This window comes from Brachionichthys hirsutus, chromosome 21 (assembly GCF_040956055.1).
Source record: "Brachionichthys hirsutus isolate HB-005 chromosome 21, CSIRO-AGI_Bhir_v1, whole genome shotgun sequence".
Lineage (NCBI taxonomy): Eukaryota > Metazoa > Chordata > Actinopteri > Lophiiformes > Brachionichthyidae > Brachionichthys > Brachionichthys hirsutus.
Genome location: NC_090917.1, coordinates 3069218 through 3096798, shown reverse-complemented (window position 1 = coordinate 3096798; position 27581 = coordinate 3069218). Strand labels below are relative to the sequence as shown.

At 43.3% G+C, this 27581-nt stretch overlaps 1 protein-coding gene across 1 annotated transcript; it reads left to right on the top strand.

Annotated features, from left to right (window-relative positions):
* Positions 1-345: 345 nt before the first annotated feature.
* Positions 346-27304, top strand: LOC137909813 (corticotropin-releasing factor receptor 1-like). The gene is made up of 14 exons (XM_068754238.1): positions 346-375; positions 3938-4025; positions 4840-4893; positions 5102-5227; positions 14279-14364; positions 18471-18577; positions 20850-20970; positions 22004-22157; positions 23463-23523; positions 24173-24245; positions 25799-25884; positions 26000-26135; positions 26233-26274; positions 27164-27304. Exons 1-14 carry the CDS (start codon positions 346-348, stop codon positions 27302-27304), a joined length of 1305 nt encoding a protein of 434 aa, XP_068610339.1.
* Positions 27305-27581: the final 277 nt, after the last annotated feature.

The following is a 27581-nucleotide window of genomic DNA, read 5'->3' as shown; positions in this document are numbered from 1 at the left end:
CGGTAACTGCAAACTGACAGAAGGGACGCTTAATCACCTGAAGACCATCTGACACCTTAACTCCACATGCAATTACCTTAATGGATCCCAGCATCTGAGATCACCCGGATATCAGACTCGTGATTGTTTTTTTTGTGTGTTGTTTTTTTTTTTAATCCTTGCACCTTCACATGAGTGATTTTTATTTTTTCAACAATAACGCGTCACTGACACAAATTGCGTCGCAGCGCGTTTTCCATTGCACAAACTCAGGATGCTGCGTCGGGAGTGAGATTCTGGTACAAGTCAAAAGACATTTAATACCACCTGATAAAAAAAAATGGTGTGAACAGCAAAGCTCTGGAAATGCGTCGCGAAGGCTTCTGCCTGCTCGAGGTAAGTTGCTGCCGCGGGTTTGACGTTTCGTGCAGATATTTTATTCATCCCGAGGATACCTGTCTCGGTTTTTTAGCGATGTCAGCGAAGTATAATCTTGATGGCAACTTTTAAACCTCGTCCAGAGGATGTATTGTTTTTAAAGCGTCTCAGAATTAAAGGGTCCAAACAAATCCGCATTTTATTCACTTAGCCTAAATGTTTTGTTTGCAATGAGAAGTGATCCTCCCCATGGTGCTAAACGCTGACGCGGATTTGGGACACACGAGATTTAAAAATAAAAAATAAAAAAAAATGTTAATGCAGCAAGTGCACTTTCGCTTCTCACGCGTTTCTTTTGGAGTCACGTAAAGAAAAGAAAACAAATTCAATCCGTCCCGGGATGAGTCATCCGGTATCGGTCCCCGCTGCGATGCCTTTTGGACAGCGCGGAGAGAGGCAGCGAGGAGTACGCGCGGTTTGCAGGTCTGAGAGGATGCCTGAGGCGCATTGCTTCACCTTTCCTCCTTCCTGCGCTTGTGAGAGCAGAGCTGCTGAACTAAGAATAACCAAGAACCCGCCTTTTGAATCCCTCCCTGCGTTCTAATCCCATTGTTGTGTAGACTCTGTCTCTCAGTGGAGGCTTTACTCTGGTGATCATTCTTGACTGAATGTTCTGTCCTTACATGCAAATATTTACTTCTGCACATCTCCTGCAACTGCACTTCAGAATCATTCCAAAATGTCACTAATTAAAGGACAAATAGACTCAAAGACATAACTTCCTTTACAGAGGTGATCTAAAGTTGTCTGACATCAGCGTGAAATATAAATACTAAATTAAACCAGAAACTGCATTACTGTACGACTATATGTTGTTATTGTGCAGGGAAACTTTCATACAAATGACATCCACTTCTAAAATTTTTTTATAACTAAACCTCCTAAAACACAACAAAAAAACAGATTGAGATTCTTTTAATTCATTAAAACCTTTCAATAATTCCAGTTTTTTTCATTTTGGTTTTAGAGATGATTTATTCGTTCTCGTTTCTGTGAGCGGCGGTTTTGTGTTTATCTCTGACATTTAGCCGGCGACCCAAAGGCTGCGCCGAATTGTTGAGTATTTTGATCATCGACAGGATAATGATGATGTCGGTGTCCGTCTGACTCCCGGTCAGACCCCACAGGATGCTGCTGCTGGAAACAGAATTCATCCACAAACATATTTAAACTCATTTCATTCAAAAGTCGAGTTAAATTATTGCCAAAGGCCTCCGACATCAGTAGGATTCCAAAGTCATGTCGCCATGACAACATGGCAAGGGTATTCCAGATGTCCCTGCATCCAAGCAACATTTTTCCCAGCTCCAGTTGGGAAATCCCAAGGCGTTGCCGGGTCCAGATGAGATCTGTGCTCGCAGTCGATCATGTGGTCTCCTCTCAGAGGGAGGTGCCCAGGAGGCATCCGACCCAAGCTGCTCATGCCTCCCTCCTCCAGTCTATACGCCGTCAGCTCAACGCAATTGTAAAGGCTCCCGGTTTCTGGCTGAGAACCATGACTGCTTCAAAACTTTGCTGCAAGTCACTCCAGCGCATTCCCAAGATCACGGACTTATGAAGACTCACATCATCGGCAAAAAAAAAAAGCTGTCAGGTTACCGATCTGAGGGCTCCCTGAAGACTCTGGCATGTTTCTCTCTTTGGATACGTGGGAACCGAACCGCTTCCAGCAAATGCCCCCCCCCCACGGGGCTCCCTATACTGAATCTCACCCAGATCCAGCGCACAGACCTCTTTGCTATTTCAAACACGTGTGCCAGGGATATGGGTGGAGTGCTTGAAAGTTGTTTTTCTTTTTTTTACCAGACCCCCCCCCCCCTATTCACATGGAGTCGGGTTCAGCTGCCCCCCCCACCTCCGAGCTGAAGCCTGGGCCAACCCCTATTTTGCCCTTCTTAGTCATTGAACGATTGCCAAAACTTCCTGGAGGCCATCCAAAAGTCCTTCTCTCCAGAATTCTCCAGCACCCGTGTTTCTACTTTGCCGCTGGGCATCGGGGTCGCCGGTACCCGCCAGCGATCTGCAAGGTGGACACCGCTGACACGCGCCGGGGGGACCTTTTTGACCACAGGTCTTAGCAGCTGCTTCCACAATGGAGGCTTTGAACACGCGATGCTCAAATTCCATGCCCCCCCCGCCACAGGAAGCATGGAAATTTCTTCTGGAGGAGGGTGTTGAACATGCATTGGATAAAGGATCTCTGCCAGGTGTTCCAAGTTAATATTCCCTACCCATTTGTATTTACTATATCCGTCCAGCAGCCCATCACAGTCCGGGGTCAGGCGAGGGCACCGACGTGACCAGCAGTGCCCGCGGCTCAAATTTAAACAGGTTCCCTGGCAGGATGGACAGTTCTCAGATTGGGGTTTGTCTCACGACGTATACTTGGCTATTTTAGTTATATTTTACTCAAGTATTATTTTCAGGTCTCACACCCTCCTGAGTGATTTTACACTGTTTGTACTTTTACCCAAGAAGACAATCAGGTTTCAGGTGACATTAAGAGCAGTGCAGGCTGGTTTAATGGCATCGCTGACATTGTGGCTGACAGTTGCTGAGCTTTATTTGGAAGAAGGCGGACAGCCAGTACTGTGGTTGTACTCCGATACCAGGGCAGAATACTCTGAGCGTGAAACAGTCACGCCACCAGGAACCTGGTCTTTGAAATCTGGGCCACTCTTGCATTTTATATGAGACTGCGCTTGACTTCTGGTAATTGACACTGCTGTGACCCATCAACTCCGAAGGTGATCTTCGTGCACGAGATGAATGATGGAATCTGAAGCGTTTTCTCCTCATTTTCATGAAACGTTTGCCATTCCACGTGTTTTGTTAGTCATAGGAATGTTTCATTTATGAACCGTCGCTTTATAGGCGAAGGTAAGCTGCCCTCTGGCGTCCTCGGTGCCCTCTGGGACACGAGAGGGCAAGGACAGCTGCAACCGAGCGGAGGGTCGAATAGACAGGCCGAGTTTGGTTCAAACAAAAATGACGCAGGCATCCAAGCCGTTGGATCAGGGGCTGCAGGATGCCACCATGAAGAGCGGAGCGCACATTGACGGTGTCGCCTACCCTCGTGGGTTTGGACGTTTCCCAGGAATCACTCGAGCAGAAGGAATCCAGTTAGGATGGAAGTGTGCGGATGAAATATTAACACCGAACACCGAATTCCACTGCGCTGCCATTTCACATTGCAGCCAATCTACTGGTGCGTAAGAACGGCAGAGGCCGTCTTACATTTTTATCGAGGGTGGAAGCCAGTGAAAATGTCACACCCAGCAGATTCAAATGCAAAATCCCTGCTTATAACCTTATACTCAATGTCATGTGTATCTGTGAACTTGAAACTTTGTCGGTGCTTATAAATGATTAAGGAAATTCATGCAGCAGCCGATCTGTTCGTTTCTGTTCCACAGATGTGGGCGTAGGGGAAATAGAAAGAACACTGGGAGCTCAAACGCCGGGACGCTTCTCTTTGTTACTGCTTGACTCGTTCATTGTGGCTCTCCTCTGTTTGCAGGTTTGTGCCATCATAGGCCTTGTGCCTTCAGGCTCTTTAGCCGATCTGACATGCGAGGCTCTGCTCCTGCTGTCGGGGAACGTCTCAAGTAAGTCGAGGACCAACATTGTCTGCGGCAGACACTGCGAGGGGCTTTTAACAGGCGGGCGCGTCCCGGTACAATCCAACTCGGGGGCGTTGCACTCTTATTACACATGCCAGCCCTGCATTGATTTCCAGTCGGCACCATTTCTTGGTTGCAACAGCTAAATGCCAAAACCGCATCATCCTCAGTCGCATCTTCCTCTTACTGAGTATTGGCAGAATGCCTTTGACTTTTTAATTCCGCTTTCGCGCTGGCCACAATCGACAATATAATCGTTTTGGTTTTAACACTTTGCATAACATGCACAAGCGTACCGTTATTGGACTCTGGCAACGGCAGTGAATATATTCCAGGTCGCTCTCAGACTAAACTGATGTCTGTGTGTAGAATTGGTGGTTCAAGAAAGATCGATCTCGCTGAGACAGCAGTTTCATCAGGCATTCAATCCTGAGCCTTTTCGTCGAATGTTATTTTCCTTCACAGATACTTTTGATTAATTTTCTGCTCATCTCAGGTCCATTAATTTCTCCTTACTGGTCATTAGAAATCATCTGAAAGTGTCATCTTTGCCCTACATGACCAACCTTTTCTATTAAAAACTTGAGCTATTACAGAAATAATGTCCCGCCACTCGGGGCATGTCTGGAGTCATATTTGCTGCCGCCGCCTGCTATTGCTTGGGGGAAGGTCTGTCATCACAATTTCCCTTTAATGCTCACCCTTTTGTAGCTGTTTAAGTGAATCTAATGAGATTTTTGCAGCCTCTTCCGGATACTCAGATTGTAATCGATGATGAAATTCCCCCTCTGGATTGCAGTGCACTCCCTGGCCTCCTCCTGGAACCAGACCCTGAGCAACGCCACAGGTCAGTCGGACAGGTTGCTTTTTTTTTTTTTTTAGATGAAGTCAAATTCCCCGTGCAGTACCTCATGAGGGAAATGGGTTTGAGCTGGGCGCAGTTTAGAAAGGACGAACTTCAAAGATGGGAACAAAACGGGAATGCTCGCTGGAGCATTTGTCAGCGCAGCCCATGCTGGGAATCTGTGCATCTATCTGACATTTGCGTCCCCACGCTTCAGGCTCTGGACCGTTCTGCGACACCTCCGTCGACGGCATCGGCACCTGCTGGCCCAGAAGCAGCGCGGGACAGATGGTGTCGCGACCCTGTCCGGAGATGTTCTACGGCGTCCGGTACAACACCACCAGTGAGTGCGTCCTGCCAAACACAAAGAATAGATTCACCACAACATTTACTTTGAACATCAGCCTTCCTCTTGCACGCAGCCAACTCATCCTCATCAGGATCAGGCAAAAAAAAAAAAAGACATCCTGAAACATGAACTGGTTAAAAGAGTCGACCTATCGGACTATTTCTTTATGTCTACAGATTTCTCTAAAACCACGACCTTGTGTTCAAAATTCTTTATTGCGTCTTCAAGCTGCTTTTCAGTTCTGTGCAACACAATGTCTTTGAAGGACAAACTGTAACTTCATAGCGAGAGTACACATGTAATAATAGCTCCGCCCTGTAATTGAGCCCACAATGCTTTCCTTTTGTAGAGAAACACACTAGCAGTAATGTGGATTAAGATTATTGTAACTGGATCTCATAAGGCTAACTTTGATAAGTATGCAGAGCTCCGAGCACCAGGAAGCTCATTTTCTCCATTATCACGCCCCCCCCTACATTACCGTGTAAAATAATCAACCGAGATATTGAGGAACACATTCTGAAGCTCCATTGACTGAAATGTTAATGAAAATCCAGAATCCAGGATCTCTTCTGGATCGTCAGCAGAATTCAATCATCTGTTCCTGGTAAGATTCCCAACATTTCCTGAACATTTCATCAAAATCCATCCCTAACATTTTGACTTATGTTGCTAACAGTCAGACAGACGCCGGCGATTACATAACTCCTCCTCACCCCGGTGGCGGTAATTAAAAGAGTTTGTGTTGCTTTTGAATAACGACTACAAAGATGACTCTTTATTGTCTTTGATTAAAAACAGCAGCAGCTGGAATACTGGGGTTGTGACTCTGCATAGCAGTCTCACACACACACACACACACACACACACACACACACACACGCACACACACTTTCTAAGATGGGCTCAAAACAATTGGAGGGCTGGATTACTCAAAATCAATGTCTGAAATTTCACGTGTCAGTCCTTTAAAGTTGTTTCTTTTTATTTGTTTCATTGCAAAGTGAGGAATAATTCTTTAATTTATCACAGTCACATCTGATAGCTGCGCAGAAAGATACCAGCTGCACGAATCCCGGCCGTGATCTTAGACAAACGTGCGTCTGTGCTCTGTGATTTGTCTCCATCTGGGACGCCGTCTCACTCTGAGGTAAAGCAAACATTAGAAAGGGAAATGCAGTAAGCACAATTAAATAAATGTAGGAGATTAAAGCAAATGCATTTCCAGAGCCGCAGGACCCCGAGGAGCTCCAGAGAGAGAGAGAGAGAGGGGGGGAGCTGGCAATAATTCAGATGGAGCACAACAGTATTTTGTCACTGCAGGGGTCATTTCACCTTCAGGATTAAAATAATCTCAATTAAGGCAAAGCCTAAAGGCCCCTAAAAAAAAGGCTGCCCATCAGTTGATATTCGTCGCAAAGGTCAAAGCAGGAAAAATGGGGTCAGGATGCAGGATGAAGGAATTTTAACTTAAAATTAAGGGTAGATTCAGTTGGGATGTTGACCTACTGAATATTAAAAACACCTATGATATCATTACGGAATTTAAATCCTGCAAAAAAAAAAGGGAAAACAAGTGACAAAACCTCTTTAAGGTGTTTTGTCACATGTTTTCCCATTTTTTCTCTTTCCCGTTGAGCTGAAAGTCCACATTTGTTATGTTTCTGCAAAGAGAAGGTCGGTTATTGTGAGCACAAAGCTGCTGTGAGTTTTCTTACACAAACAGAAAAGATGGATCTTTTCTTGCATTCTAAATAATATTATTCTTTGATGATTGTGTGTCATAATGTAGAAGATTTATCTGTTTGTTGCACAACACCTCCCTTTTTCCCCGACGCTAACGCTAACATGATATAATAATAGCTCCGTCAGAAACTAGAAAGGCCTCCGATGGCGCATACCTCCACCAACTATGTAGGGATCTTGTCTGAGCGAAAGAAGAAACTATGTTGTGATTGTGCATTTGCATAATACCTGCATTCCACCTTTTACCGCTGTGAGGATAGAAACTGAAGACGCAGTCTTGGCCTTCGCAGCTCACCCACTCTGCATTACTCCCATCTGCCTCGTGCCAAATTAAAGCACCCAAGCAAGCAGGAACGCTCCGTCTCTCTGTGTTTGAAATGTTGATGGGTTTATTTTATTGATACTGACAAAGAAAAAGGCAGCGTCTAAACATTAGTAAAGTTCACCTCTCGCCTGTGTTCGTAAGGCGCTTCTACTTTGGTATTCTCCAAAATATGACTACAGTACATTTTGTGTTGTACGTATTATATTACAAGATAAAGTGTCTGTAAAATATAAAGGAATATTGACAATTATTATAATAAAAATGATTAGATAACAATATAAAGAAAAGATCAGAACTGGAAGGCCACAGGGAGGTCCATGCTTCCACCATGTTTAAATCTGCAAACATAAGTAGTATATGTTTGTAAGTACAACAGTGGCATGTTTGCTTTTGTCTGTATTGACAATTGAGAATTGCCAAGAATAAAATTACTGGTATATCTGACCCACGATCGAATCTCATCCAAGGTTTTATGGGCTATTTCCTTCCTCCAAGAAGGAGTCAGGAGATTCCCGACAATACTGCGGGGCAAACAGAGAAAAGCAGCCACATGAAGGGCCAGCATTAACTGGCTTTCATTGGAGGCATTGTGGAGAGTGGGTGTAGCTGCTGTCCTCGGGTTCACAGAGAGCTTATCTGGTTCACAAGCGCAGGAGGCGGCTCCCCTGTTTGTCGGGCTAACGGGTGCAGGAAGAAGAGGCTGAGAATCTGGAGCTCCTTTCAGCCGCAGCTCACCTCCGAAGTCAGACAGGACGTTTAGTAAGAAAACCAAAAATGATCTCCAAGCGTGACTCTCTTTTCTCTGCTCGGTTTGCCGATTATAGGACTAAAAACCTAAAAACCTGGAAATGTAAATTGTCACTGACCTCGTTTTGAACTTGGAGATGAAAGTTTGAGACTGATAAAGTCTCTCTAAATGACAGAAGTAAATCTGTTCTGTCTGAAAGCCTTACAGCAGTACTAGAATCTGCAGAATCTGCAGTACTATAAAACTGCATTGTCTGACAGCAGTAGTGAAAATCTGCAGTACTATAAAACTGCATTGTCTGACAGCAGTACTGAAAATCTGCAGTACTATGAAACTGCATTGTCTGACAGCAGTACTGAGAATCTGCAGTACTATAAAACGGCATTGTCTGACAGCAGTAATGAAAATCTGCAGTACTATGAAACTGCATTGTCTGACAGCAGTACTGAGAATCTGCAGTACTATAAAACGGCATTGTCTGACAGCAGTAATGAAAATCTGCAGTACTATGAAACTGCATTGTCTGACAGCAGTAATGAAAATCTGCAGTACTATGAAACTGCATTGTCTGACAGCAGTACTGTGAAAAATCAATTCCATGAAACAGTTTCCAAAATTAGATGACTGTAAATCCTGAACTTAAGAAGCTGACCCATGCATGTGTATGTGAGGTTGCTTCCATTTCTTTTTCTAAACTTCATTTAAACTACTAATTAATGAATTAAAATAATTAAATCGATTCTGCAGCTGCATGATAATCTGGATCACAACCCCAAATCCGAATCCGAATTTGCTCGTGTGTTTTTTAAAAGTCTCAATGCTTTGCTCACATTCCTACTAATGCTTAAGTCAAACTGACTATAGTTTAACTGGATAATAGATAAACATGGCGTTCGCTTTTTGTATGCGTTCGCAGCCACGCTAGGGCCGGATCGGAACCGCTGGGCGCGCTGAACGCTCATCCCTGATGGCTGCAGCATGTTGTCAAACATATGCAGGGAAGGGACGACAGACGTCCAGGGGGCGTTGTCCACCCTGCTTAGTCGGCGATTCGTGACAGGTGCCCGTGGCGCTGCGTGCCGTGCTGTGGGTCGAGAACTGAGCGGGACGTTTTCTCTGTTGTTTAACGTCTTGCCCCACCCGGAAACAGCGCCATTTTCTGCCAAGATAGATTTTCCCTTAATGGTCCCCAAAGGGAGGCCTCTGGATTTTCATGTAATGCATGTGTGTGTGTGTGTGGGGGGGGGGGGGGGGGGTATTTGTTCATGCGGGTGCCCACTCCACCAACTTGCTGTGTGTTGTCAGGTCAAAGCAGGCAAAGGCCGAAGGGGAGGAGAAGAAGGGCTTTAGTTTTATTTTGGAATAATGCTTGCGGTCAACGGGGTGGCAACCCCCCCCCCCCCCCCCCCTCGCAAAGAATGCAAGACATCTTTTAGCAGCCTGAGCCCAACTGGGGTGGGGGGCATTTGTCAAATAATAATTCATGAATGTTTGTGCAGACGGGTAATATCAAAGACAGGAAGTGGTGCCAGAGAAGAAGAATACCTGTTTTCTCCTCCGTGTAATCCCACGGTTTGAAAAGTGGATTATTTTTCTCTCTAATTAAGAACACAGCAAACCCTCAAGGTGGCTCCCTCTGCAGAAGCGGGGCCAGAACGCACACACTGCACGGAAAACTGGCATCTGTATATGTTCCTCTGTCTGCATCGTCTCAAGAGTTTACTCAGATTCTGGAGTTTTAAACTTTTTGTTTTTGTTTTTTTAGAAATAAATAAAAGAGTTGGCAGCAAATATTTCCATGAATAGCACAGCCGCTGACTTGGGAGATGTGGAAAAGTTGCAGGAATGAGGCAACTTTTCACAGAGGAATCATTCAGACCTCTTGATACTTATACCAACACTATATTGGAGGGGGAAAAAAATGCATCTAATGGTTATTTTCCTGCAGGATGCGTTTGCTTATATTTTGTTGATTAACCAATAAATCAGGAAAATAGTGACTTTAATCGAAAATACAGCAGGATTATGAAGGTAATGAATAAAAGATGATTCATAGATCATCAAAGTACTTTCAAATTCCTGACAGTGAATCAATTGATTAACTGGTTTATCGTTTCATCTGCACCTTTAACACGAATCATTTAAGGGTGCGAGCGCTCCATCAAGCTTTGTGTTCATGAATCTTAATATAGCTGGAGCTGTGAAATAAATCCACTGACATGCGTTTAACTGTGTACATAAATCCTCAATAACTAGTTAAGCTGCATAATGCCCAGATTAGTTTTTGTACACGACTGCAGCTCGGCACTAATCTTTTACTCAACACCGATCAGCGTAAAAAGGAAACATCCCAGATGTCGACACTGTGTGAGAAACACTTTCTTAAACGCAAGTAATATTATTTTCTCTCCTCCTGCTGAGGCAATTTTCCCTAATTAGCCTCCTGTTTAAAATGCGCAGAGGTGCGGAGGTGCTTCTAACTATTGATCTGATGTGCTGAAAGTGTGACTACATTTGGGTCAGCGTATATCTGCTTGTATTCCAAATTGTACATCTCTGCTCTGCAATTCTTCGCCTCGGGGGAAATAACTTTAGAATTATCTTTGCTGCCGAGCAAAGCAGGAGAAGAAAAAACAAAAAAAACAAAAAAGGATTGTTTAGGCACGCGTTTGGAGATGTGCCTTGCGTTCCACCCACGTGCATCCAGAGCTCCCGGATTTAGCACCTGGCCCGGTCGCCCTTTTTAACACCCATTCAGGAAAAACAATAGCCCATCACCGAGCAAATATTAAAACTGATAACGTTTTAGCATGCATTCCAACTGCGAGCCGTCTAAGATGCTGCAGAAACAAACCTGGCTGCTTTATAAATAGGACTCTTGGCAAATCACCAATTTGGCAGCGGTCACTCAATGAACTCTGCGGTTATGTTTGGGACCTCGAGCTTGTGGGTGTTTTACGATGCTTTCGGCGGCTCGTTCTCCTGCAGTCCGCCGAGGACGCAGTAGAATGTTAATACAGAAGCGCCGCAGCGCGAGTAAAGTGTGCAGTGACAAAAAGAAGGCGTCGGCAATGAATCACGCATTATTCCCACGTCGTACGCCTTGGCGTGGCTGTTCACTCCTGAATGCGCACTCTGTAACTTTTAATGAAGTGAGAGAATGATTGATTTTTCCAAGAAAAGTGAGGAGCTGGCCTGAACGTGTTCATTTACTGTAAGATTCAATCAGGCTTTAGCCTAGCTTAGCATAAAAGGCTTGAAGCAGGGGGGGGGCAGGCTCTCTAAAAATGGAACCAGCTAGGATATGCATTTCATTGAGCTGATTTAAAGATTTTTGTGGCACGATCAGAAAAACATGACAGAGAGACTGACCGGCCAACGTGTTTGAGTTTAAGGCCATCTCAGAGGTGAAACCTGTCAAAATTTAACATTTTGTATTACAGGAATATTTATGTTTTGCCTTGTGCTCAAGGAATAGCTTCGCTTTACGGAAGGTAAGACGTGAACATCGCCTTATGTTTTTCCCTTGTTTAGAAATGTCCTCTTCCCCACGTTCCTGCTATTAACCAATGTCCCAGTATTCTGAATGATTCCTCCCAATCTAATAAAATAAACTGCCCTGAAACTATGGAAACAAAATGTATATTATAATCAGCAAACAATAAAACGGTAGCTGGATGTTAAATCTAAATCTGAGAATGCTTTCAACGAGAATGAAATAAATGCCAAAATGCCTAAAGAGGGCCACAAATAAAGAAGAATTTAATCGGCTTCTTATGTAGGAATATGTTTCAATCTTTGTCATGAAGATGCTCGACGGCTTTACATTCTGTGTCTGTTGCGTTTGTTGTCCCTGTTTTTTTTTTATTATTACTTTGGTTTCGGAATATGTGCTTTCAAACTAAAGTGATATTATTGTTCTGACTATAATTATTGCAAATGATTTGCCAGCGTCCGCCTAAAGGAAAGCTGTCCGACCACACAGTGTTGTGATATTAATTTGAATAAAGGGAGAGAAGTATTTTTTAGTGAGGACATTTTCCCAGTGGGCTTCAATTTCGTGCGTCACACATCTAATTGTAGAAAGTGAAAAAATAATAATAATAGAAAAAATAAAGCAACTTAATATCCTTAAAATATTAAATATTCATATTGTGCCTCTGTCTGTCCACTTTAATTGACAGCTTTCTTCCTGGAGACCTAATTAGATTTGAAAGGCTGAGATTATTCTGTGCGTGCTTTACTAGTTTGTCCATGACGGAAGTTTGTCTCTCGTAACTTTATTCTTTGACATAATGCTCCGTAGACAGAATTTACCACTCTCTGGGATATTGCGTTTGGGGTTAAGGGACCATCACAACTTAGGTAACCCTGATCGGGAATGACAGTTCCCTTACACCATCATCGTGCTATTTGGGCCCACTTCAGTGCACATTATTGCCCCAAGGCAACCTAATCCCATTTCATCTTTTACCCACACCCAAAGCTGCTCTCTATTAAAACAATGCATTTAGGGTCATCTGTCTCAGGTCATGATGAGCACAAAGACGCTTTTTGCCTTTTGATTCTTAGAACTCATTGGATTTTGGAACTCGTTGCTATTTAGCATTAAGCATAACGCATCAAGGCGGACGATAGGAGTGTCGTTATTTATTATATATAGGCCTTTAACGCGTTTCAAAGTAATCCACAGTCAGCAGGATTTATCTTCTGGGGACCATGAATATACAAATCTCATGCTAAGGCAGCCATCACATAGTTGTTCATCTACCCTTACTTAAAGCCACGACACTGGAAAAGGCAGTTTGGCAGGCACCGTATGAATCTAGCAGATTTATAAGAAGCTTAAAGGTTATGCATACTCTGACATATTTGTCTGGTTGAAAAATGACCCAAAGTCGACTAAAAAGTTCATTTTGGTGTCTAGAAATGTGCGAAAGTATCTCAAAACATTGCTTTTGTTTTTTGTTTTTTTACCTCTAAGAGAAACAGCCATGTTAAGGCAATATCTTAAAATAAAGATTCACACCTAGAAATGCACCGTATAGCAAAGTGTTTGTCTAAGCCTGATATCGTCTAGAGACAAACAAGCGCTCCATCTTATTGGTGTTGCGCTTCATCGTTTCTAGATGCTGACAGCTCTTCAACGGTCACAGGAAACAGTAGCAGGTTTAATAATGGAGTCCAGGACAAACTCCACTTTCCTCAGCCGCCACTTGAAAAGGCGTCTGATGACCTCACTCAACATCAGAAGCAGAGCCGTCCCAAATAGCTCGGTGGAAAACTTTCTGGCGCGAAGCGAGCGCTTGACTGGCTGACACATTTTGTATTTGCTCTCACTGCCGATTGTCACAGTCTCTCCACTCTGACAGAAAACCTTTTCCTGGAGATGAAATAATCCCCCCCCCCCCCCCCCCAAATCAGAAATGGCAGCGCATTGCTTAAATTCACCCGCGCAGAAAAAAATGAAGCGAACTTCGAGCTTTAGTCTTATAAACATTTCATTTTAGATCTGGCGGCCTAACCTGTTCCTCTGCAAAAGGCTTACTCGTGCAAGTAAAAGAACTAGATCTTTGAAGATGTCTGATGTCTGTCCTTTCAAGTGTGGATTACCTCATTTGCACCATTTCATTTATCACTGTGTCCCATTTCCTTTCCTTCATCTTGAGAAATAATAAATGCGAAATGACAAATGTGAAATTTGTCGCAGATTATTCCATGTCTTTCCTGCAAGGGCAAACAGAACTATATGCTGTGCTACAGCATGGCCTGCATGGGGAAATTCAATTTTACTCACTTGTCAAAGCCTTCATGCAGACACCCCCGCCCACCCACACCTACTATTTCGGTTGTATACATCAATGTGCATAAATATATTCAAAGTTTTGACGTGGGTCCAGAGCTTTGCACAGAATGATAGAATTGGATGCGGGAAATTTGTGTCAAAATGCAAAGAATATCAACCCCAGCCTGGGCAGAGGGGCGATAGACTGTCACGGCAGCAGAGGTGTGAAAAATCACAGCTTTTAAGACTTCCTCTAATAGAATCCCTTCCTATTAGTCACAAAAGCGGGAAAGGTCACGATCGTGCAGGAACTCCAATCTTATTTATTCCCAGCTGTTTAGGCCTGAAAAGCAAGAAGAAAATTCATTATTCTCGAGCTCGTCAAATATTAAAATTTCATAACGGCCTTCTCCCCTGCCTCTCATCCCCCTTTCTTTGCAGATAATGTTTATAGGAAATGTCTTGCAAATGGGACATGGGCAATGAAGGGGAATTACTCCATGTGCAAAGCCATACTTCATGAAGAGGTAAGACATCAGTGCGTGTGTGTGTGGGTGGGTGTGGGTGTGCGCGCGTGTGTGCTTCTGGGCATATGTCCTGATTAATGACGCTTTTCACTTGGACCCTCTGCTCTGCACATGAACATACATTAATCAAAGTGGAAAGGTTAGGCGGTGGAGGATAAGTGCAGCAGGTTGACGAGAGACATATTTATTGCAATCATGGTTTCAGGGGTCGGTTGCTTAGCGCCTGCAGCAATTAGAGGATACTGCAGTAACACAAATATGAAATATACTGCGAATGCACCATGAAAATTCCTGAGAGCATCTCCTGAATAAAAATACAATCTGCTTCAAAAGCACAGTGGCTGTCTTTGAACATGCTGAGGTTTAGCGTCACCTTGCCCACGGATTGGATGACAGTGGGAGCCATTCTGCAGCAGCGATTTTCCTACACGCGGTTCACTTCGAGCTTTGTGACCGACAGGCGGGTTCGCTTGAACGCAACAGCAAAGGCTGGTCTTTCTGTCTCCCGTGTTCACGTGGTTGACATTTTATTGTGATGTATGTGCGTGCCCTTTTTTTGGAGGACAAAGACAGAACACGCTGACCTAAATCAGACTGGAATAGGTGGAAATTTGAAGTACTGCGTGCAAGATTTCAAATGAGATGATGAATTATGTGACAAAATGTGCTTGCCGTGCCCCACCTGGCTATCTGTGGGGAATTGAATATTGAATAACTGAGTTTCCAGGATCACTATAATCCTGTCCTGCTTCAGCACTGGATGGATGATCCACATTTTTGTCAACGTAGCTGACTGAAAGTCCAAAAAAAACATGCTGCGTTATTTCACTTTGTAATGCTTTCTGAGTCCCTGTCTGCAGCTCGGCCCATTAATGAATCATTAGACTATTGATCACAATAATATATCTCCAAAGCCCTCACCTCAAGTACCGTATTATCATGACCTCTCTCAGCCACCGTTTAAATATAATTACCAGTATGTGTGATTCTCCCATGAATAGATTTATTAGATCCCATTTACAGACAGAGAATTTGGGGGGGGGGGATCAGTCATCTGTTTCCAAAACAAGGGTATAAAAAAATAATAAAAAAATCCCTACAACAAAGCAGAAGAGCTTTTTCCTGTTATTGTTATTGGATTCTTTTTGGTCAGAGCAAACATGCAGCATCTCCATCTTCACCGGGCTACAGGGACGAGGCCTCCCAAAGGAATGAGGCGGAGTCGTGTCGGGTAATGAGTTTCTTCTGGTAAAAATGCATCGCATTCATCCTCGTATTTGTACTTCCGCCGGCGCTTTAGAGGCTGCACAAACCAACAAATTCCTCTTCACGTGCACATGGCGTGCACATGGGACGGCAGGGAGGTCCCCTATCGGCGCCACATCGCCAGATTGGAATTACAGTGTATGTAAAATTAAATGTTTTTATAAGGGGCTAATGTATTTAGTAGAAAACAAACAGGCTTTAGTTGTTGTTGTTGTTGCTGCTGCATTGCGGTGTACAAAAAGGATTTAATTAATATTAACTTGAAATATTTTGGCTCTGCTGCACAAAAGAAACAACAAACTTCGTCTTTAATCCTGCCTGCAAAACTCAGATTAACCGATTTTCTTTTGCCCGTCTGGCATAAATAGCCGTCAATGAGAGGATGGGGATTTATTGCTGGACGATAAGAACGCGACGATATGTATTGTTTCAAATCGTTTCACCAACATGTGAAAGGTCAGCTTTGATCCTTATATGGAGGATCCAACAGTAATAAGAAACATACTGAGACCCTTCATTTAGCGTTTTCCCAGAGCCTTATTTCCAATCGATCCTCGTAAGAGATTGATGTTGTCTGACTTTAAAAAAAATGTGTGGTTGATTTTTTTTTTTCCTTGTTTGTTTGTTGCTGTTGTTTCCTCGTGAAATAAATCGCCTGGCCGCGGCGGAGGAAAAGCCATGGGAGAGTTGAAGCAGCTTCTCCACATGGTTTGGCATGTATTGAACCGGATATTCATTGTCCCCATTGGGAAGACAAGCTGTGTGGATCGCAGCCTGATGAGAAGGTTTCTATGAGGGACAAAAAATAAAAATAAAAATCCTCTTTGCACTATTCAGCAGGGCCCGAGGCAACTGGGTGGGGGGGGGGGGGGTGTTGTTTTATCTACTCTTCGTTCGCCTCACACCTTTCAGGCTCCGCTCACAGCGCCGCTTTCCATCTTAAAACCTTCTGCTTGATTTATTCGCTGATGCGTCAGCCAGTTCTGCTCAACGCCTTTTTGGTCAGCTCTGTATTATTGTGCGTTTGCTCGCATGCAGCTTGATGGAATAATCATTCGATGAGTAATAATCACTAATCATTGTAAGCCCTCATGTCAAGCGACCCTTGGGATTATGTCCGTCATTAGAAAGTGTCTTGTTAATTACTTTACAAACACCAATGAACTCCAACCGGTTACATCTAAAAGTTGTAGTTGTACTTAAAGGCATCAAATAAACATAGGGGGGGGGGGGGGTCAAACGATAGAAATACTCCAGTACCTCAGAATAACACGACAGTACTTTCAAGATAAGTAAATTCTACTTAGTGAAACTCCTTTTGTAGTCAAGACTTTCCTTGATATTGATTATTACTGCTGATAAATACTAGTTATCTGTGTCTTGCTTAATGATTAATAAGTACCTGGAAAAAATAGACGAGTGGAAAAGAAATGAAAAGTTCTGACATTTATGTTTTTTATTTATTTGAAAGATTCTACATAAAATGAAATTTTGCAGGTCTCTTCATCGCTCCCTTATTGTCTGTCTGGTTCTGGATCTCTTCTTGCTGAACACATGCTCTTAAGTTGGGGGGTGTGTTTCATCATTATCATTAGCGCCTGTGTTCCTCGAGTAACCGTGGAAACGCGACCGTGCTTGATAGCAGTGCAACGCAGTTTAATTTGTGCTTCTCCCAGGGTCATTAAATACACCTGGACAATGTGAGGAGGCGCTCTTTGACGCAATAGACAAAACAACTGCAACCTGTGGGATGGTAAAATGCTCTGATCATACAGGAATTATTCGTAGTGTGTAATGTCGGTCTAGTAGCTTGGAAGGAAATCTGGATTCAAGCAGATGGCTGTTCTGAAGCAACTCAATTCATGTCCTATATTCTCTTCACACATCTCATTAGCCACATTTGTGAATCAGAAGAGAAGCAGCTGCTATTGCTCATGCAACATTGTGTGATTTGTCCACCAAAGACAAGAAGGCATTAAGGATTTGAGCTGCTGCACCAAAATGTCGGAAATAGGAAAGACAATGTGGTCTGCGCCGAGTTCTGCTCAGATTAAATATGCACGTTTAATCTCAGCGTAGACACCAGTAGGTTACATAAATCCACTTACAGCCCAGATTACTGTTGGTAGTGTGGGGTGGGGGGGGGATCCCATCACAATGGCTATCTAAGTGTGGTCTTGGGTGCAAATTCAGAGAGCGAGAGAGAGAGAGAGAGATGTCTTTGTGCATGAGGTTCAACTACAGCTGCAGTTTGCATCATTCAAAAGCAGGAGTGGGAGCAGATGGGAGGCGCAGACAGGTGCACCACTTACAGACAGGAGTGATGCCTCAAAGAGAGGAGAACATTTACTGTCAACGCCCGTAATCCTCTGCAACTGCGATAAAGCCAAAGAAATTCAGACGACAAGGGAGTCAGTCAGGTATTTATTAGAGAGATGGCGTACAGGCAGACAGAAGCCAAGCAGGCACGGCAGATAGACGGTAACGGTAAACAGATAGCAAAAACCGCAAAGAAACGATGAGCTGGTGGAGTTTCAGTGTGAATGTACGGAAGATCAGGTTTGTAGTCGGGCGTGGCTGTGGACCGATGGGGCGAACGAGAGAGAGTCTGGAATGCATCTGTGCAGAATGGCAATGAATACATCGCAATGAAAACAGACTGTGACACATACAAACAGCAAACTGCAAGAAGATATTAAATCACCACAAGCATTCAAACAAGGCACTGACACGACATGAAGACAAACTGACATTCAGGAGACAAAGGGACATTTAAGAGACATTTAAGAGACTTTTGGAGACACGCGTAGATACATTCTTTCTTCTTTTTCTACCTGCAGAAAAAAGGCAAGATGCACTACCAGATAGCTGTGATCATAAACTTCCTGGGTCACTGCATCTCAATGGTGGCTCTGCTCATCGCCTTCTTCCTCTTCTTGTGTCTGAGGTAAGTGTCGCTTCTCTCGCTGCCATCAGGCCACTGATAATCCTAAACAAATCCTTGATGTGACAGAAAAACGTCAGTCCCTCCTAAGATCCCTCATCCCAAAGCGCCTTTCATTCTCATTCTGAGACCCGTTTGGTCATGGGATGAAACGTCCCCCCGTATCTCAAGCCCTCAGATGTAATGGGGCTTAGGAACCCACAAATCTAGGGCACATTTTTTTTGCCACAAATGGGAACAATATACACATTTCAGAAAACAGAGGAACTCAATTCGGTGGAGGTGGAATGGGTTTCTCTGGCAAGCAGAAGTCAAAAGGAGCGAGAGAGGTACCCTCGAAAGCCTGGACCGCTATCGATCCCCCCCAAGACACCTCCGTGAGGTGAGAAAAGCACGAAAGGACACTGAGAGACACAATAAATAGGCATTTCCCGGATCGCCGTTCATGCACAATTCCTGCTCGCATGCAGGCCGGAGACGCTTCGACAGGAAGGGGGAGACGGAGGACAAGTGGGGAAATGCCTGCTCGGCTGTCGTGGATATGGATCAGAGCGGAGATAAGGAGCTCGACTTAAAATGGGGTTGGTCATTCGAACAGATGGGTTTCGGGGGGGGGTTGCTCGATTCAGCAGCCTGGATGCTGTGACCAGTAGCTTTAAATATACTGACTCTATGGAAATGAGCCGTCTTAAAGCATTGATTTGAGCGCTTTACAGTGTTTGATTCTCATTAATCTCCCCGCACACCAGATGCAGTGAGCGCCCAAGCACGGAAATGACTAGTAAGGGATCAAAGCAGCCGCACTAACATTAGTGAATCACTTCCTCTCCCTGCTGAGCCGGGAAACCAAATACTCCGATATCCATCAGCTATTTTTTGCAATTTAATCCAAAACTAATCCATAATAATTTACCTTTGCTGAATGTAGTAAAAGCAGGGAATGTGTTCTTTTTTTTCTTCTTCTGCGTTTGTTTGCTTGTTTGTTTGTGTCCAACAGCATGAGTGACCCCACCCCCACCCCCCCAGTGGAAAGATGTAAAAATCACTTCAGTGTTGAGGAAGTGGTTAGTTTAGCCTCGCATTAAAAAAAAACAAGAAGCCTATTTTCCCTCAGGTTTAAATCCACACTATAAAAATCTAAAGAGTAATAACACTACAAAATAACATCATTTTAATTGACCCTTACTGTATGTCAACAACAATGTAAAAGTGTAGTTTTCACATATACTTCGCAGTACTGTATTTGCCCCTCTACAGTGTCTCTATCTTTCTAACATCTTGTTTTAAACCAGCATTTTTTAACATCGTGCTTTTACTGAATTACTAAATAAATTGTCATCCGCTGGTCAAGAGAGCGGCCTTCAATGCTTTTTCTGCATCTCTGCCGAAGACATGTCTGCAGAACTGTTCGTCTCTCCTCTTAATTAGCACACGTTCGGCCGTTGCTGTTCCCAGCAGCAAAATGCCAAGGGGAGTGAGGTCACACATAGTAATGAATACGTTTGTTTAAAAAAAAAAAACAACAACAACAATCTCCTTCACTGCGTCTCTGGTGTTGCAGCCGCTGCCACAAGTAAAGCTGTGACACAGAGGGAGGGAATCAGCTGCTTGATTATTTGCGGCACAAAAGCATTTAATGACTCAAAATTGGATTTATTTTTAAGACCATGACTTTTTTGTTGCTGTATTTTCTTCAGGAGCTCACAGTGAATGAAAATGCGAAGAGGCTCAATATTATTGTGTTACTGGAAGCTTTTTTTCAAAGCCAGTGCAAGTGACCCCCCCCCCATTAAGAATTGATGCATTCATGACTAGCAGAGGCTTCTGCTGGCTGATAATGCTGGTGGCAGCGAATACAACTGGTGGCCGAGGTTGGTTTGTTCTGTCCGTTAGTTGTCCGCGTCTATTTTCGACGACTCCCTCTGAGGCAAGTTGAGCAGATTTTAATTGTATCCTCAGGTTCATTTATTTTTAGCATTTAAAAAACTAAAAACTAAAAACATTAGACTATCAGAACGTGACACAAACAAAGAGTCCAAACAGCAGGAATAAAATGCTGCTTCATATAATGTCGTGGCTGCGGGGCGCTGGAGAGCGATGATGGAAGGCTGCTTGTATTATTCATGGACTTCAGCAATCTCATAGTTTAGGAATGGTTTATGTCAGATATTCCCACCAGTTTGTTTTGCTTTTATTAAAAAACATTTTCTTTTTCATCTTTCATCTTTTCGGTGTGACATGAGCTCGTCTTCCTTTTCCTTTGTTGGTCTCATAGAAGCATCCGCTGCCTGAGGAACATCATCCACTGGAACCTCATCGCTGCCTTCATCCTGAGGAACGCCACATGGTTCATAGTCCAACTGACTATGAGTCCCGAGGTGCATGAGAGCAACGTGGTACGTTTCTCTGAATCCGTTGATCTGCCACTATAGAGGCGTTATATCTCAAATAACCCAAACCGACACTGAATGCATCGATTGGCAAAGGTCTGACCTTCTTTATTAATCGCTGTTTAGGCTGCCCTTTCATTGGTTCAACCGAAAGTAGACAGTAAAATCACATCAAATTTGGAACTGCAGCCAAATTCTTCACTAGAAGATAAATTGGATCCTGTTGGAATTTGTTTTAAACCTTTTTTTTCTTTTGCAAAGCTTTAAATAAACTATCTCCACCCAACATCAAAGATATTGCATTTGAATCCAGTCAGACTGGTAATGTTCCTTGTTATGTTTCCAATGTAAATACAGGGTAATATAAATACAGGTATGGTAAGAGTGCCTTAAAGTGTTCAACTCACGATATCAATCTGGAATATAAGAAGATTTATCTGTTTATTCTGAGGTTTAATTAGAAATCTTGCATAAGTCAGTATGACTTTTGCCATTTTTAGTCGTACTCAATATGATATATCTTACAGCTTTAGAATAAACTCAGTTTTGTGCTATTTTTATTTATTTTGCAAGCATTAGAATTTTCATGTGATTTATTCTTTGTTAGAAATCCATCTTATATTTCTGACCTGCAATAATGTTTTTCCTCCTGTGTGCAGTAACGGTTACAAAACTACGCAATTCTTAGGATTAAACACATCAATAACTCACACTGCTGCACTGGGTGCGACTTCTCATTGTCACAAACACCCTGTTGTTTATTTTGGCTCAATCCCTCAGACACAGTCCAGCTTGCACAGTTATTCAAGCCAGGCAACAAATGCTGATTAGTCCTCTGCTGAAAATAGCCCCCCCCCCCAGTTTTACATCCTGTTTCAGTAATGCTTTATTAGATGAGAAATTGGCAGACATGGAAAAAAACAAAAGATGCATGACTCTAAATGTTTTCAGAGAATCTTAAATGGAGCTCCTTCTTATGCACAAACAAGAATCAATTTAAACCTGAACAGAATGATTTTTATTTTATTTATTTTTTTAGATTTGGTGCCGTCTCGTCACCGCTTCCTTTAACTATTTCCACTCCACTAACTTCTTTTGGATGTTCGGCGAGGGCTGCTACCTCCACACGGCCATCGTCCTCACCTACTCCACCGACAAGCTGCGCAAGTGGATGTTCATCTGCATTGGCTGGTGTGAGTAAAAGTTCTGTCCGTTCGGTTCATTTATTGTAGCTGAAAACTTAAAGAAAAAACATCAGCAGGAAGGGGCTATCTTAGCTTAACAGTGGAAAGCTGAGACATGGGAGAGGTGTCATTTCCCTTATCCAGCCAGTTCACCGCAGGGCCACATACACACACACACACTCACACCTATGGGCAATTTAGAAAAATAATTCTTACCATCCCTTATATCTTTCTATTTTACATTTCTGAGTCAAAATCCATTGAGAACTTTGTTTTTGGTGCTTTTTGTAAAGCACAGAGTGTAAACCCCCCCCACTTAATTAATGCCTTAACTCATTTCACCTGGGGTCTTGGCAATGTTGCATATCTTGCGAACTATAATTAGCGTTATGTGCTACAGGCTAGCTGTTCGCCCCTGCTGTGAGACGTTATGCTAAGCTAATTCACGCTCGAGCGTAATAATCATCACTCAGACATGAGAAAGGAATAAAAATTGATTTAATAAAAATGCTGAACTAACAGTCAGTTTGGGCTGAGGGTCAGGGAGAAATTAAGCCAACAAGCAGACATGATGGAAATGGCGTGATGTATTTGGTGCAGAGTTCACCAACACCCCGTTTCACACTGTCAAACTAAACTATGTGCTGCTGAGATTAGGTGTATCGTGCCAGCTGGATTTACCCCCCCCCCCCCTCAGGGTAGCGCTGAAGCGTCCGTGTGAAGAGGAGATGGCAGCACATTTCAGAACGGCTGTGTCAAAAAAAAAAATAAGATCACATTTTATTTGCTTCGCTTGGAAGAGCTTCAAGAGCAGAAATATGATGAAGCCCGAGCAGCGCGGACAAGAAATGAGAAGACAAATGACATTTATCAAGCTTTAAGAGTAGATTTTCCTGAGGTTTAAAACCATTATACGGATGAAAACAAATTACTAATGAAGTGGAAAGTTTCCAGAAACATGAGACGGAGACGTGCAGAGTGGCAGCTGGCAGTGTCTTCGCCTTATTCTGCCCATATAAGTCAATAAAGCAGACGATCGCTCCACATCATCATCATCATCATCAGGTTTTCATTTCATCACAAATAAATAGTCTGAAGGTGACAAGCCTCGGCTTGCTTCTGTTGATCGTATAGCACACCAGCAACAATCGCTTCTGACAGCGCCTTGGCAGCCACCGCTGCTGTAAATGTAAAAAAATAAAATAAAGAGAAAACAAGACGGGGGATTTCATATTTCACTGCAAAATCCCTGGAGTGGTCATTTATAATGTGAATAACAGCAAAATATTAATCAGATTGTCACTTGTTTCGCAGGTATCCCGTTCCCGATAATTGTGGCGTGGGCCATCGGGAAGCTGTACTACGACAATGAGAAGTAAGCTCAGATATTCAAAGAGCATTTTCTTTTTTTGTCGTTAAAAGGATGAGCGCAAAGTCAAACCTGCATTGCATTAAGGATATCAATGTCTATTTATAGCCTGCTGTAATCACGTTTACGCTGCACGATATTCTTAATTAGACATTAATCCTGCGGCCAGTTTCGCTTTTATTGCGGGTGCTTAGCTCTTGATTGAAATAAAGGTTTAGAGTTAGAGCTTCTTTTGCTCTTTGTGATTTAGAGCTTCTTAAACAGGTGAAAGTGCTTTCATCGTTCTTTTTAAATATGGGCTGGAAATTCTCATTTACCCTCCTTTCTTTCTCTATAATTATATTAAATCTCTTTTTTTTCCTGTTCTTGTTTCAAGATTATTATTTTTTTAAATTAGAAGTTTGAAAAGGCTTTCACATAACGAGACTTTCATTGCTATGCTTTTAATGGCTCAGTTATAAATGAAAATCCCCCCCCCCCCCCCCCCCTTCCCCAAAGCCTCTAGAATCCATATTTTGTGTGGAATTACTGCCTGGAAAATGCGGCATGTACATGCAGTGAACTTGAAGTGGATTTCTTTATGAGGAACCTCAAGTACCGATGAAAATGCATCTGCGTGCCGGAACAAAGCATGACTGATTGCTTCTGTTGACAGGTGCTGGTTTGGGAAGAGAGCCGGCGTGTACACAGACTACATCTACCAAGGCCCCATGATCCTTGTGTTAGTGGTAAGAGTGCTCTTTATTTGTCCTTGCAGCAGCGTCGGGTTTTTACGTAACACCCAGCCCGCAATTAGTTTTCATTTGCCTGGCAGATTGTAAAATGGCGCATGCGTCAATTCATTCTCCGTAATTCTTTGTGATCATTTTAAAGTTCTAACACTTATCCAACCAAATAGAACTTTGCAATTGCTGCAAATTTGAACAGGCTGCGAGAAATTATTGGAACTCTGAAATTACAAGAACGAGATCCGAAGATGTGTTTAATCTTCTCGGAACCCATTAGAGGTCACTTCCAGCACATTTTGTTATTCCGTCATGTTTTATATTGTGAATTGTTGTGTTGCCTCTTAATCCTAAAGGCGGCGCCTCCTGCTTGCGGCTCTACGCTTAGCGACTACACTCTGAAATTGCAGGACCTATTAAACTGAAAGGCTTAAGCATTCACAACAGAGTATTTATCATCGTTCGTCCCTCGGGCAGGACTCGTTTGAATGAGCTTTCAGATTTTGGGGGTTGTCTGGAGACTCGCCCTAGCGGCTTGTACAAGCCTTAGTCATGTCTTGTCTGAACTACGGTAACTCCTGGCTATCTTTCCAAAATACTGTTCAGTCTCTTACCCACACTTGCGTGCGTTAACGCTCCTTTCACTCCCATCGCTGTGGCAATTTGGCAGCGTTTCTCCTCATCTTGGACTATGTTGTCCCTTCTGGGCTTTGAGTGGTGGTGTGACCTTCTCATACTTGTCAAAAGCAGCACATTTCCTTGTCATCTGAAAGGAACAAAAAAAAGAAAACATCTTTCCAAGAAGCACTTTATGCCTTACTCTCCCCTGAAGCACACATCTGCCTCCCTTAATATCTCCCTGCTTCTTTTGCATTAAAAAAAAAAAAAATCTCCAGTCTTGATTTCTATAGCAAATTCTCTCAGGCTTTTATTTCTTTGCAGAGCACTTGATCGGATCATGGACAGGCCAACAGAATATTTGTAGCATCTACCATAAGGGTGCTGTTATTGTGATCTTGCAATTTTGGGTTTTTAATGTCAGCAATAAACTCGTGTAACAACTGTAAGACATAAATACAGGCTGTCATTAAAAAAATGGAACAGAAGCATTTAGGCGTGGGAGCTTTTGAAAGATTGCCATGCATCTGTTCGGGTCCAAGGTCAGGTCGACTTGCCGTGGAAAGTATTCCTCCAGCTATTTTTGCCCCCCCCCCCGTTGCGTAATTCACACCTATTTCATGTGCTATTGATTTTGTGGAAACATAATCTGAAGAGGCTACCCGCCACCACAACCTATGTGTGTCCAACACATAGAGCCCCGTTCAACCCCCCCCACCCCCCCATAGTGGACATGTGAAACACACACACTCACCATCAAGCTGCAAAAAAATAAATATATAACCCGCTCCTTCACTTCAGTGGAAAGCAGGTAATGAGACTTTCTGCACAGAATTAGAAAGTGTAAAGAACAGCGACCCCTGAACAGAAGAAAGTCCGCCTCTGACATTATAAGATGTAATCTCTCCCATTGCTGTGTGTGATTGATTTTCACACAGATCAATTTCATTTTCCTCTTCAACATCGTGAGAATCCTAATGACCAAGCTGCGAGCGTCGACCACATCAGAGACCATCCAGTACAGGTGCTCTTTATGGAATCCAGCAATCCAGCAGTCTGTCTGTCTAAAAAAAATACGATGAAGAGTTACGAAGAGTTTGAGGGGGTTCTATTTGCCTGATCACTGGTCTCGCCTGCAGGAAAGCAGTCAAGGCCACGCTGGTCCTTCTCCCTCTCTTGGGAATCACCTATATGTTGTTCTTTGTCAATCCGGGGGAAGACGAGATCTCCCAAGTCGTCTTCATCTATTTCAACTCATTTTTGGAGTCCTTCCAGGTATGAAAAAAACTGGATGAGTCCTGCGATTAAAACGGGATAATGGATTTGACGTCTGAGCGACATTACACTCTTTGTCTCACTCTTCTTCACGCAGGGGTTCTTTGTGTCCGTATTTTACTGCTTCCTGAACAGCGAGGTAAGCAGAGTCGCTCCCACTAACCCCGCTTCAGATAATCAATCATAAAACGCCTCCACGCTCTGCTTCACCGGCTGTTGCTGTGTATTTGTATTTGTTGCAGGGGGGGAAATTAGTGATAAAGGCGCGAGGCTCTTAGAGTTAGGGCCCAATTAGTACTTGTCTCGCAATGGCGCAACTGACAACACTTTGTCCACTTAATGAAAACGTCAACCTTAATTGGTTTTGATGGAGAATACAAGGATGAAAGCGTCTAATAATAGCCCAGGAATATTCACGTGAATGCAACAGATATGCTACAGAACGTTTAAAGCGCGGTATTATTTAAGCATGTATTTAATCATGCAGTACATTCCTAGGTATTCACGACACAGATAAACATAGCCATTCATGAAGAAAAAAAAAATGTTTCAAAATAAGCCTTTTGGTAACTGTGCTAGCTGGCTGGACAATAAATGAATAGCTCTTCACCGACTGGGCTGCGGCTTCACCGAGAGGCTTAAACAGCATGCGTAGCTTATGGAGGATATTGATTTACCGCTAGTGTCCTGTTACATGCAGTGCAAAGACGGAAAGACGGGGAAGATATGAGACGGACGAGTAAAAGATACCCGAGGTCACATTGAACAGAAAAGGAAAGCAGTTAGTAACACAAGTTTGGAGAGGACACTAGCTCCATCTATCTATCTATCTATCTGTCTATCTATCTATCTATCTATCTCAATTTTGACATGGAGTATTCATGAATGTTATATAATAAAATACACAAAAACTTTCTAGCAAAAAAGCAGCACAAAAATAGATGTAAAAGAATTGAAAGTATTATCTCAGTTAAAAACCCGGACGCTAAGAAGGTATCCTCAGGAGCTTCCTGGTTTCTTGTCGGCAGGTGCGGTCAGCTGCGAGGAAGCGGTTCCACCGTTGGCAGGAGCAGCACTCCATCAGAGCCAGGATGACCCAGGCCATGTCCATCCCCACCTCACCTTCACGGGTCAGCTTTCACAGTATCAAGCAGTCCACGTCGCTATGAGGGACAGGAGGGAATCTACCGAGGGACTCGCTGCCACATCGCTGGGCGTACGCTGAAACAGCAGGCAGGAGAGCGAGGGAAAGACTGCATCAGTCCCCTAAACCTCAGGAGGGGCATTATTACAGGCTTTCAGCAGGACATGGAATGGATGGGGACTGCAGACTTTATGAATGAGAGGTTAGTGGATCAAAAGATGCATGCGACCAAGCTGAGCTGGGATCTTTTTGGACTTGGGATTTGGGTGTGAATGTTCGGCACTCCGTCTTCATTAATGTTC